This window comes from Schistocerca gregaria, unplaced genomic scaffold, assembly GCF_023897955.1.
Source record: "Schistocerca gregaria isolate iqSchGreg1 unplaced genomic scaffold, iqSchGreg1.2 ptg000246l, whole genome shotgun sequence".
NCBI classification, from domain to species: domain Eukaryota; kingdom Metazoa; phylum Arthropoda; class Insecta; order Orthoptera; family Acrididae; genus Schistocerca; species Schistocerca gregaria.
In genome coordinates this window covers 2764584-2777053 of record NW_026061755.1, presented here as the reverse complement: position 1 = coordinate 2777053, position 12470 = coordinate 2764584, and the positions used below count along the sequence as shown (strand labels likewise).

At 41.3% G+C, this 12470-nt stretch overlaps 1 protein-coding gene across 1 annotated transcript in view; it reads left to right on the top strand.

Moving 5' to 3' along the window:
• Nucleotides 1–12470, top strand: part of LOC126305094 (kanadaptin-like) — a gene marked incomplete at its 5' end in the record, with an annotated part of 228471 nt that overhangs the window by 175105 nt on the left and 40896 nt on the right. The window contains 1 exon segment of the mRNA XM_049992011.1: nt 2799–3002. Within this exon segment, the coding sequence (XP_049847968.1) occupies nt 2799–2815 (17 nt within the window).

Genomic DNA, 12470 nt, shown 5'->3' with positions numbered 1-12470 from the left:
ATTTAAAGATGTGAAACAAATACTAACAAAGAGATAGAGGGGCTGGCCAGTACTTACCTCAGTTCAGTACAGCCGATAGATACACAAAAAACAACCGAAAATTTACGTTCCTAGCTTTCGGACTAAATGTTGCTTCATCAGGGAGGAGAGAGGGGAAAGAAAGGGAAGAAGGGAAAGTGGATTTAGTTACTCACAACCCAGGTTATGAAGAAACAGGGAAAGGAAAACAGGGAGGGTAGCAAGGATAGAGGCATGGTTGTCAGAGGGAAGCCAAAGATATTCTACTGTAGGTACTGTGCCAGCTTCAAACCAAAGAGGATGCATACAGAAGTAAAGAGGATATAGTATAAAGATAAACACAACTATGTAGGATGAAAAGATGTGTGAATGGCTAAAGAGGAAAGGGAAAGAGGAGAAGACTGAAGAGTAAATGGGAGTGAGGTTGTTTAATGTAGGTTCAGTCCAGGGGGATGGCGGGATGAAAGGATGTGTTGGAGTGCAAGTTCCCATCTCCACAGTTCAGAGGGACTGGTGTTGGGTGCGAGAAGCCCAATGGCACATATGGTGTAGCAGGTTCCTAGGTCCCTAGAATTATGCTGGAGGGCATGCTCCGCTACTGGGTATTGGACATCTCATGCCCTCCAGCATAATTCTAGGAACCTAGGAACCTGCTACACCATATGTGCCATTTGGCTTCACCCACCCAACACCAGTCCCTCTGAACTGCGGAGATAGGAACTTGCACTCCAACACATCCTTTCATCCCGCCATCGCCCTGGACTGAACCTACATTAACCAATCTCACTCCCATTTACTCTTCAGTCTTCTCCTCTCTCCTCCCTGAGGAAGGAACAAAGTTCTGAAAGCTAGGATAAAAATTTTCTGTTCTGTTTTGTTTATCTATCGGCTGTACTGAGCTGAGGTAAGTACTGGCCAGCCCCTTTATATCTTGGTTAGTATTTGTTTAAAACTTTAGTAATTTTTAATGGTTACCACCTTTATGGATAAATTATCACCTTCTCTCAGAATGACAGCAATAGAAATATGTTTCCAGATTCCAGTACCCCTATCATAGAAATCATTATTATGAACTTTCTTTTTCTCAGAAATTTTGTTATTGACATTGCGATTATGAGGACTCCAGCGGGATGTTCAGTACTAGGGGTTCCGAATCTGTCATCTAACTGAATTAATTCCTACTCGACTCTCTCTCTTAGTTTGTGGACTCAGATAGCAACCCTCTCATGCTTACCGCCATGTGGTATCCCTGAAAGGTTAATTGTGTTATAAACTACTACATTTCTTGCTGCTAAAATAGCTCTTTCAAATAACCAATTTGAATTTGCATAATTTCGAACAATGTTCGCATAAACTCCACCTATTAATGATAATTATCAAAGCAGAAGAAACAAATTAAAATTTTTGCTGTGGCTGGGACGTTCTGGACCATACATTGTTGAGCTAGGCTGTATTCTATTCATGCCACTGTTATGGAACATTCTTGGACCTTCTGAAAAATTCTCTAACGTTCTGGAACTTTCTAGAATCTTCTCAAATATAAAGTAACATTCTTGAAAATTGTAGTACATTCTGTGTGGCGTTATAGTACTGTGACATGAAATGACCCACATTCAATCACTCTGTGACAATATTTTTGTTGTTAATTGAGACAATAATAGTTTGAAAGTATGTTTGTTACTTCTCAGTGCCACTGCCAATCACAGTAAAAGAAAAATGGTTTGTTGTTGTGCTATGTCCACATCAGTTTCACTTTTGGTGGATAAATTAATTATGTAAGTTGTGAACTTGACGTAAAACATCATTTTCCACATGTTTTTGATTTACCAGTATGGTACGTTTGTGTAAACCCAAGTGTGCAATATGTTTCAAAATGAGTACATTGTAGCATTGTTACAGTCAACATACAGTTGTAAATAATACATCAAATGAATATCATAAGTGCTGCAAAGCCTTAAAACCCCTATATTCATTTTAAATAGCCTGTATTATCGATGTCACATCCCTGTGAAAACCATAATTCAAACATTGTATCTCCATAGATATCCACAGACCAGATGCATGACAATACAGAAGTGATTAGGAGTTACTAAATTTTTGTTGTGTTATAGTTGTGAAATTTTTAGTTATGAAATACAATATTGTAGTTGTGAAGTACTGGCAGAATTTGAAATTTTTTGTCTTAATGTGTGGTTATAAAGTAAAAACTGAATCATCTTGTGGCATTATTGGCCAGGAGACTACAGCTGGGATAGTTTAGCTGCCTAGTGATAGTCTTTTTCTTTGATGCCACTTTGGCAACTTATATGTCAATGATGAGTACAACACAAGACACCCAGTTCCTGTGTGAAGATAATCTCTGACCTGGTCAGGAATCGAACCCTCTGACCCCAGATAATAAAGGCAGCAATGCTGACCTCGAGCTGTGGACTATTTGAAAGTAGTTGATGGTTAAGAGTGTGGCACCTACTACATAATACGACTAGAATTAAAAATTTCTTCGACATATTGTAATCCTAATTGTGACGGTGGAAGGATCACATTGTTCTACTGTATTTGTTTTAGGTTTGTTGGTGTTTTTACTTTACACATTTTGAATAGCATGAGATGCCAAAATAAAAACTGCAGACAATTTGTTTGTGTTGAAATTATGTTGTTCAGCCATAATTCAGCTTGTAATATGGTCTCAATACTGCCACAATGTTACACTTCGAGATACATTCAGCAACAAGATCTCACTTACAACTGTGATGATTTCATTGTATGTTCTTGTTTTTCAGCTCAAGAAGTACAATGAAGTTCAGCAACAGATAAAAGAAATGGAAAAACAGTACATCATAGCAGCGCAGAAACTTTCTCGTAATAGTGGTGATTCCGTGGATGATGATGATGATGATGATGATGATAATGAAGATGCTCTGGATGCATACATGACACAGTTGTCATCTGGTATTGTTGATAAAAAAGCTGTGTCCAATTTGAAAGTATGTTCCTGGAGTACATTTTCACACTTCATAGTTATTTTCTTTATGCTTATTAGTATTGTAGCACAATGTTCTGTTTAATTCTATTTGAAAGATCACATTTCATTTTCATGGATCTTTTGGAAGCTCAGTATATTGTATTTGTTTGTGTGTTAATGTGTAAGTGGAATACTTTGTTCACTTGTGTATCTGTGGGTAGACAGAGAAGCACACTACCTCGTATGCTCTCAGTCTGTTATTCCTTAATGCTCTGGTATTCTCAAACCTTCCTCCAGCAGAGGTAAAGACACAACAGCCAGCCTACTAGGGACACTGACGAGTATACAGTGAAAGTAGTTTACACAACTCGAACACATTTAACAACTGAGGGATCGGAGGCACATGCGTGCCCTCGTAAAGGTACTTTCCACACCAGGCGTTGCCAGTGTATTGCCACGTGAGAATGGCTGCCCCTGACAGCTGCCTCAGGTAGTCGATTGTGCCGTTTAAACGTCTGCGCCCGCTTCTCCTGCTGTAGGAGCCCGACATACGTCTGCTGCGGGTGACAGGTGTAGTAACGGGCAGGTTATTACAATCCTCCTTGCGTGCGTGCGTGTCACGGTCCGTGATGCTGTGACTGGAGGGGCACCGAGGTGACCGGTGGGCAGGACCTGCACAGGGCTTGCAGAACTGTGTGGATGTCGAGAGTCTGTGGTGAGGAGCACCAGTGCGGGCACCGACAGTGGCAAACTGGAGAGGGGAGTCTCCGACTCGGCTTAGGGGAAGGCGTTGGTACTGATGCCAACTGCTGGGGGTGAACATACAGTCATTTCTGACAGAGCCCTAACTGCTGGGGTAAATAGGCACAATTGGGCCCACTTGTTCCCGGAGTGGCCAGGGCAGATGTATGACGAAGAGTTGGGCCCACAGCCCAAAGAGAGATCCCCCGTGTCCATCCCAGAAGCAGCCGGTTCTGGTAACGTACCTCGAATCGATCTCGTGTGCGAACTGTGAAGGCTGCATTGGCTGTGGACTTCTGACAGAATCCATTGACAGTGCCATCCCAACACGCTGGCCCAGACTGATATGCTGGGTTTACTTATTTGTATATTTATTTTACACATCTAGTTCCATTGGAGCAAATCTGAGAGGTCATGGAACTTGTCAGTACATGAAATTAGAACTTAAAAGTAATAACAAATACAATAAAATGTTTAGAAACTCAAAAAAATACGAGCCACAAGTTTATGTAAACACAGTCAACAATATAACACAGGAATCAGCTTAATTTTTCAAGGAACTGCTCGACAGAGTAGAAAGAGCAACCTGTGAGGAAACTCTTCAGTTTCGATTTGAAAGTGCGTGGATTACTGCTAAGATTTTTTAATTCTTGTGGTAGCTTATTGAAAATGGATGCAGCAATATACTGCACACCTTTCTGCACAAAAGTTAAGGAAGTCTGCCGGGTATTACGTGAGTGAAAGCTGCTTATTCCTGGGAATAAGCTAATATTGTTAACAAGAAGTGGCAGTAAGGAATATATATATTGTGAAGCCAATGTCAGAATACCCAGACTAATGAACAGTGCTCGACAAGAGGTTCATAAACTTGCACCAGGTATTGCACAAACCACCTGTTTCTGAGCCAAAAATATCCTTTGAGAATGGGAAAAATTATCCCAAAGTACAAAACCACAGGTCACAAGCAACTGAAAATAAGCAAAGTTTGTGTCCAACTATCACTTACTTCAGATACCGTTTGAATAGTAAATATGGTAGCATTAAGTCTCTGAATGAGATCCTGAACATGGATTTTCCACGACAATTTACTGTCTATCTGAACACGTAGAAATTTGAACTGTTCAGTTTCACTAATCATATGCCCATTCTGTGAAATTAATACATGGTGGGTTTTTTTTTTTTTTTTTTTTTTTTTTTTTTTTTAATTGTGTCTTAGAGACTGTAAAAATTGAGTCTTACTGTGACTTAGCGTTAGTTTATTTTTTACAAGCCATGAACTTGTGTCATGAACTGCACTATTTGAAACAGTGCCAGTGTTGCACAGAATGTCCTTTACTACCAAGCTAGTGTCATCAGCAGCTAGAAATATTTTAGAATCACCTATAATACTAGAGGGCATATCATTTATATAAATATGGAACAAGAGTGGTCCCAGCAATGATTCCTGGCGCACCTCCCATTTGACAATGCTTCCACTCAGGCTCCACATCATAGCCATTCTCAGCACTGTGGATAATGACATATTGCTATTTGTTGGTAAGGCAAGAGGCGAATCAGTTGTGAGCTACTCCCCGTGTTCCATAATAGTCCAACTTCTGGAGCAATATTTTGTGATCAACACAGTCAAATGCCTTAGTAAAATCAAAAAAAAGATGCCTAGTGTTTGAAACCTTTTGTTTGACCCATCCATTACCACACATATAAAGAGAATATAGCATTTTCAGTTGTTAAACATCTTCTAAAGCCGAACTGTACATTTGATAGCAAGTCGTGTGATGTAAAAGGATCAATTATCCTTACATACACAGCATTCTCAATAACTTAAGCAAACACTGATGGCATAGAAATAGGTCTAAAATTATCTACATTATCCCTTTCTCCCCTTTTATAGAGCAGCTTTTCTACTGAGTACTTTAATCATTCAGGAAACTGACCATTCCGAAAGGAAAAATTGCAAATATGGCTAAATACAGGGCTAACATGTGCAGCACAGTACTGTAATATTCTGCCAGGCACTCCATCATATCTATGAGAGTCCTTAGTCTTCAGTTATTTAATTATTGACTCAATCTCCTCCATGTCAATATCATAGAGGAGTATTTCAGACATCAATCTCGGAAAGGCATTTCCCAAGGGCGTTATATGATTCCCTGTAGAAACTAAGTTTATATTTATTTCACCAGCAATGCTCAAAAAGTGATTGTTAAATACTGTACACATATCTGACTTATTAGTAACAGAAATATTTGTGCTACGAACTGACTTGATATTGTAGACCTTGTGCTTCTTAACAGAAAGTTCCTTCACAACTGACCATATGGTTTTAATTTTATCCAGTGAATTACCGTATTTACTCGAATCTAAGCCGCACCTGAAAAATGAGACTCGAAATCAAGGAAAAAAAAATTCCCAAATCTAAGCCGCACCTGAAATTTGAGACTCGAAATTCAAGGAGAGAGAAAAGTTTTAGGGTGCACCTCCAAATTGAAACAAAGTTGGTCCATTGTAATATGAGACACAATTTAGGTCGAATGAATGACGATACAGCTACAGTAGTTTGGTTCGAGTCGTAAGCTTAGCATTTAAGCTTTACCGGGTAGCCATTGCTATGCATGAGGTGCTCTTCCTTTTTCACGTGCTTCTTCTTGTTTGAATTGATTGCTTATTTTTCTTCGATCTGATAAGCACCGTTCTCTTTGTTATAGGTGTGTATATCACTCTAAGCTGTGTCATGCACTGTTTGTCACATTCTGATAATGAGTGTTTACAGCCTGTCACAGCTCGCGGCAATCTTGCTTTTGTGCGCGCTACCGCCGCTTACAGCTAAAAAAAGGAAATAGTCTCATTAGCGAAACAATGGCAAGAGACTGCTATTTGTTGTTGCTTACATTGCTGCTTTCTTTGATAATGATTAACAAGAACCAAATAATATACTGCATATGATAGAAAATCTGAACGAGAGTTTAGCGAAAATTTTTCTCCATTTGAAAATCTTTGCAGACGCCTCTTTAGTACATAACATTGTGCACAGAGATTAGAGCCATCTTAGATTTAGAAATCTAGTCAATTGCCGTGCTTCATTTCTGACTGTGACACTATTAGGCATAAGAATAATACGAATATAAACATAACATGACAGGTATATTCTTCTGCATTTGCTGTTGTCTCACTCTAGTTTCTTAGTTTATGAGGCAGACACGATTTAAATGAGTTACCAAACACAAAACAATACATGGCAAAATGTTTATATTCGTATTATTCTTTTGGTGAAGAGAATACTGCATGTGATTCACAGTTCATAAAAGTTCCTATTAGCAACCATCTCTTCTCACAGGTAGGAAAAAATTCAGAACGTAGAGTTGGCCATGTTAACAAACATCCCAAACAGTCTCACCAGTCGGATTTTCGTAGTACATTGCAATGCTGCTACATTCTAAGATGAACAATATGGAATTTGTATTTACTTTGTCGGATAATGTACGAAAGTGCAGTGGTCAAAACTTGAGGCGGAGAAAAAAAGGCCCATCTCCCACCCTTTTTTTGTTTTTAATTTTTTTGCTGACGCAGAGGTCTTGGCGCCAGTATTTATCTCTTTGCCTCCAAAAAATGCCTGTGTAGCGCTACATATATTCGACGGCAGAAGTTAGTTGTGGCGGCACCTACCGACATGTTTTAGAACTTCCGCTTACTTTGCACTTGATTCTAAGCCATAAGCTGTGTTTTCCATTACAAAAACCTGGAAAAAAGTGCGGCTCAGATTCGAGTAAATACGGTAGCTATTTTGTTTGTGCACCACATACTCTACGCCTTCCCAATAACACCGACAAAAGCGCCGCCGCCAGGGTGTGCCTGCCCAGCAGCGAGAGATTGAGCAGTGTTCGTGGCTGACGGCCACATTCTGTGTCTCAAACGCTTGGCCGAGACGTTGTACCCCATTTGACTGCAGGTGGAAGCGACACGCCGTGAAAAGGCGAACACTATTGTGTATACAAAAGCCCTCGAAATATTGTGTAACAAACTAAAACCAGGGTGCGAGACGAGCCTTCTCCGGAGAATACCTTCGACAAGCCCTCGACAGTTCTGTCTGCTGTCGCCGGCAGAAAACAAATGACATGAGGAAAATGAAACAGATCATCAGTTGCCAATAATTTAAAAAAAGTAAAAGGGACTAGGAAAATCGACGTGGACCTATTTTCGAGGCTGTGTAGGGACCGTCTTTGGCAAAAAGCCAGTGCACAGCACGATTTACTGGACCGAACGCTGGCAGCAGGCCGTGGCAGTGTGCACCACGCAGTAGCCCACCGGCAGCCTCGTGCGAGGGATTCCCCAGTGAGCGTGGCGTGATGAGTGGGGGGCAGGGCCTCCAGCTGGAGCGCCACCACAGTGTAGGGAGGAAACTCTCCTACCGGCAGGAGAATAATGCCGTTCCAGAGGGAGGGGCGAGGGTTCGACGCGTAAAAATGCTGAAGTGGCTTTGATGCCCGGCCCGATGGAAGGTCGGGCCATCCGTGTCACATCACGTGTATGGCGTGCCGTAACACCAGATCCGTCGCCACAGCTGAGGCACTGTGGGAATTGGTGGTACGGAAACTGTCCACGATATGCTTCACCTCCATACCCAGTTGAAAACACAGCAATTCCTTCTTGTCGTACTACGAGAGGTCACAGCCGACAGGGAGACGGGCAGAGCATGTGCATTCGCTTTTTGCAAGGTGGCACAAAAATGTATATCATGATAGTACCGGGACGAGAGCAGAGGACAACTAGTGGCTTTGTCCGGCAACGACGTCAGTGGGCAAATGGTAAAAACCGTGGGCTTACGGTCGGTAATCGAATGGAGCTTTGCACCGTACAAGAACAAGTGAAATTTTTAAGGAATGGATGAAGGCAAGTGCTTCTTTTTCCACCCGAGTGTAATGTTGCCAAACCGAGTCGAGTATTTTTGGTGCAAATGGCGACGAGCCAGAACTGCTCCCATTCTGTACTGGGACAGTGTCCCTGACAAAACCAGATACTTGCCAGTTTTAACTGTTACAAAAAGCGGTGTGGAACAGAGACTATCTTTAAGATGCACAGAAGCGTGCTCGCAGGCTGCAGACGAAAGAAAAGGAGCATTTCTGAAAAGCAAAAGGTGCGAGGGGTGGACGGTAGTAGCCACTTGTGAATAAACTTACTACAGTACGCCACTATGCCGAGGAATGGCTCAAGTTCTTGTAGATTGGACGGATGGAGCGAAGCTGCGAGGGCAGCAACATGTTGTTCCACAGGGAGCACACCCTGCCGGGAAATGTCACAATCCACATAAACGGTGGAAGGCTGGAAATAGTGCAGCTTAGTGAGGTTACAGTTGAGGCCTGTGGCCTGGCACAGAGATATCTTCAAGATAGTTAATGCAACGAAGAATAACTCTCCTAGCATGTTCTAAAAAACTTTGTAAGATGGCAGGCGCAGTAGTGACTACAAACATCAGCTGTCTATATTGATAAGAGGCCAAGAGGTGTATTAACTACATGCGCCTGTTTCGATGTCTTGTTCGACGGAATCTGAAAGTAGGCTTTCAATTTCAGAAAGAATTGACCACCCTCCCCAGCCAAATCTGAGAGGAACTCCTCCAGTCGAGGCAGGGGGTAAATGTCTATTACTGCCTGTGCAGTAACAGTGACCTTTCGAGAGACATACACAGCCAAAGCTGACCAGTCAGATTATTTATAATCAGTAAGGGTACAGCCCTTTCACTTGAGGAAATCGATCTGATCACTCTCAGTGATGTTAAGCAATCCATCTCTGTCTTAATCTGGAAGCGTAAAGTTGCTGGCACTAGCCCCACCCTAAAAAGGTAAGGGCATGTGCAGTGAATTGTTAGGACGACTTAACCCTGGGCAAACAAGTCTGAAAACTCTAGAGCACAAGGAATCCATTTCATGATAAGGCACTTGACCCAACGCCATATGCACCACAACCACAATAGAAAAATAGAAAGTGGCAAAAGCATCTAACCAAAACAAAATTTCACTACTCGCATCAGTTATTACGGAGTAGGTAGCAGAGCGAACAGCTGACTTGTAGACTGCGCCAGCTGCGAATTTACTGAGAATAGGAATCTGCTGTTTGTTACAGCTTTCCAACCGCTACTTGATACTTGCCAATGGGAGGGACACTAGCCGGGTGTACTTCTGTGAGTTGAGTAGGGACACAATATCTCTCGTGTTGACCTGTATGTCATTGGCTTATCCACCACCTGCATGTAAATGAAAAGTTTGTTCTCGCCTGTGGACGATGATGAAAGAATATGAATAATGATGTCCATTGTTTCCAGCAATCTCTTTGGGCAGGTGGAAGAGATTTGCACATCACTGACCTTGCCCCCCCCCCCCCCCCCCCCCCACCTCAAACCGAAGGGCACACTGATGCACCTGCTTATCTGGAGCCAAACAAACAAGTGTGTCTCTGACCATAGTGTCCACATAAGACTCATGAGACTTAGCGTGATGTACTGATACTTACGACTGGGGTGTGCCGTGCTGCTCAGTTGCCCAAGTTCGATACATTTGGATTGGCTTGATGTTAATAGAATACGACACATGCAGCAACCACCTGTATTTGGTTGTTGTAATAGGAGAATGCAAACCACACATATTGTCAAAAGAAAGCAACGCTGGTTCTTGCAGAGGAGCTAACATAAACAGTAAGTGACGCATACAATTAGGTATCCACGATAACAAAGGAGTCTTATAGACCACTTTATTGCACACACAGGATGTCACAAAATGTTGGTGAAGCTACTTCTTGTAAGCATCCCATTCTGCCTTGTATTTTGTCTTTAGTCTTTGCGGTGGGGGGGCATTGGGATGTGACCAACTGCCAACTGAGCATGGGTCAATGTAACCAACAACCACAACAACCACTACAGTATGCCTGGTGTTGTTGCAAAGTGACTGGGTTAAAGCCTCCATGGAAGAACCAAATCCAAAAGGAAACACACAGCCATAAAGAGATAAAATTTATTGGATCATGGAATGACATCGACAAGATCACAGTGAAACAATTTACGCATCTCAAACACATTTAAGAAATGAGGGCTCTCAGGCCCAAGCATGCCCTTATAAAGATGCTGTTCACATCAGGTTTCACTGATGGCAGAACTGCTGACTGCAGTCATCTTGGGTGGTTGTCAGTATGCTATTTGAAGGGCGGTGCACACTACGCTTTATGTAGTGGCCCGACTTATGCCCACTGTGGGTGGTAGATTTAGTAACCAGTGGGTTACTATACTTACATAAAAATTTTTAAGCAAATCATTTTTAGAAATGACACTAGGTGCTACATGAATAAATCAAGCTCAATAAAGTACAGTAGAACCTCACTAATCCCACCTCAAATGGACCAACTCCCCACTTAGTCAGACCATCCCGTTCCTGGTGTTTGATACATGAATAATAGTCTGCGAAATGCATCTGTAGGTAGTTGACCATTGATGAGTGTGGTAGGTAGTTCGAGCACTTTTACTATGAAATAGCTTGTTTCTAACTCTATCAATAAATATTATCATGCACCATTTGTTTTATATATTAGTGACAATATGTTACTTACATATTAAAATGTGTAAAACTAAATTACGGCATCAGCTAAATGCAAACATGTGATGCTGTCTTTAGTGAGGAAACTGAAAGTGCTTGGAAAGTTATATAAAGGGGAGTCTCTTCGAAATGTAAATGATACTGGTGTTGGCACAACAGCTGATAACACACTGGTGCCCAACGGGTCAGCAATCCAGTTAATTGCTACTATTTACTAGTTTTTAATAAATTTACTGAGCCACTTACCTCTTTAGGCAGTATATCACATTAACCGTCCATCCTTCCTCTTTATGAATATGTATACGTTTAGCACAAATAAATTATACAGGGATTTGTAGATATTGCTCCGAAGATACTGTTTCCCGGCATTTTTATTTTTCTGCAAAGTGGATAAAATTTTCATAAATTGTAGGGAATGGTAAGCTATTGATTTAACATCACTTGTCAGCAGGAAATCTAAATGTTTCGTTCATACATAAAGTGTTTTATTGTGAAATTTTTTCCTCATTTTTACAAATGAGAGATCTTTCAAAACACTCGGGAACACAAAGGCCAGTGTTACATGGCCTACAGTAGTATCTGATCTCTTTCCTCACTATCTTTTCTGCAGCTTTCCCTTGTTCCCAACAGGCCTTGCATCTTCTAGCTGGGTTTTGTTTTCTTTTCTGTTGGCAGCAGTTTTTCAGCAAAATGACATGCTGTGAGTCTGTTTGCACTTGCAACTCCAGATGCTGAATGTGTATCTTTATTTAGTTTCACTCCTCCCTTTTGAACCAATTGCTTTGGTAATTTACAAATAAAATCTGCTAATGCACACTTTTTTGATATTTTGATATTGTGAATAATGTTGCCATTCACAACTTCTCTCATAAAAATATGGAAGAAAATCTTTTTCCACCATTTTAGTCTTTTGCTGGAAGGGATAGTAAGTCATCAGCTGATCTCCTCTGTCAACACGTGTTTTAGACAGTTTGTAGTGTAGTATAACGTCTGGCTTTGCTACCTCAACATATCCACTCCTGGATTTTACACTGACATGTGAAGCAGTCATTGTATGCTGTGTTTTACAATAATGATCAACACAGAAGAAATTAATTAAAATTTGTGTTGCAGCTGGGACTCGAACCCGGTCTTCTTGCTTGCTAGGGAGAAATGCTAACCATTTCACCACC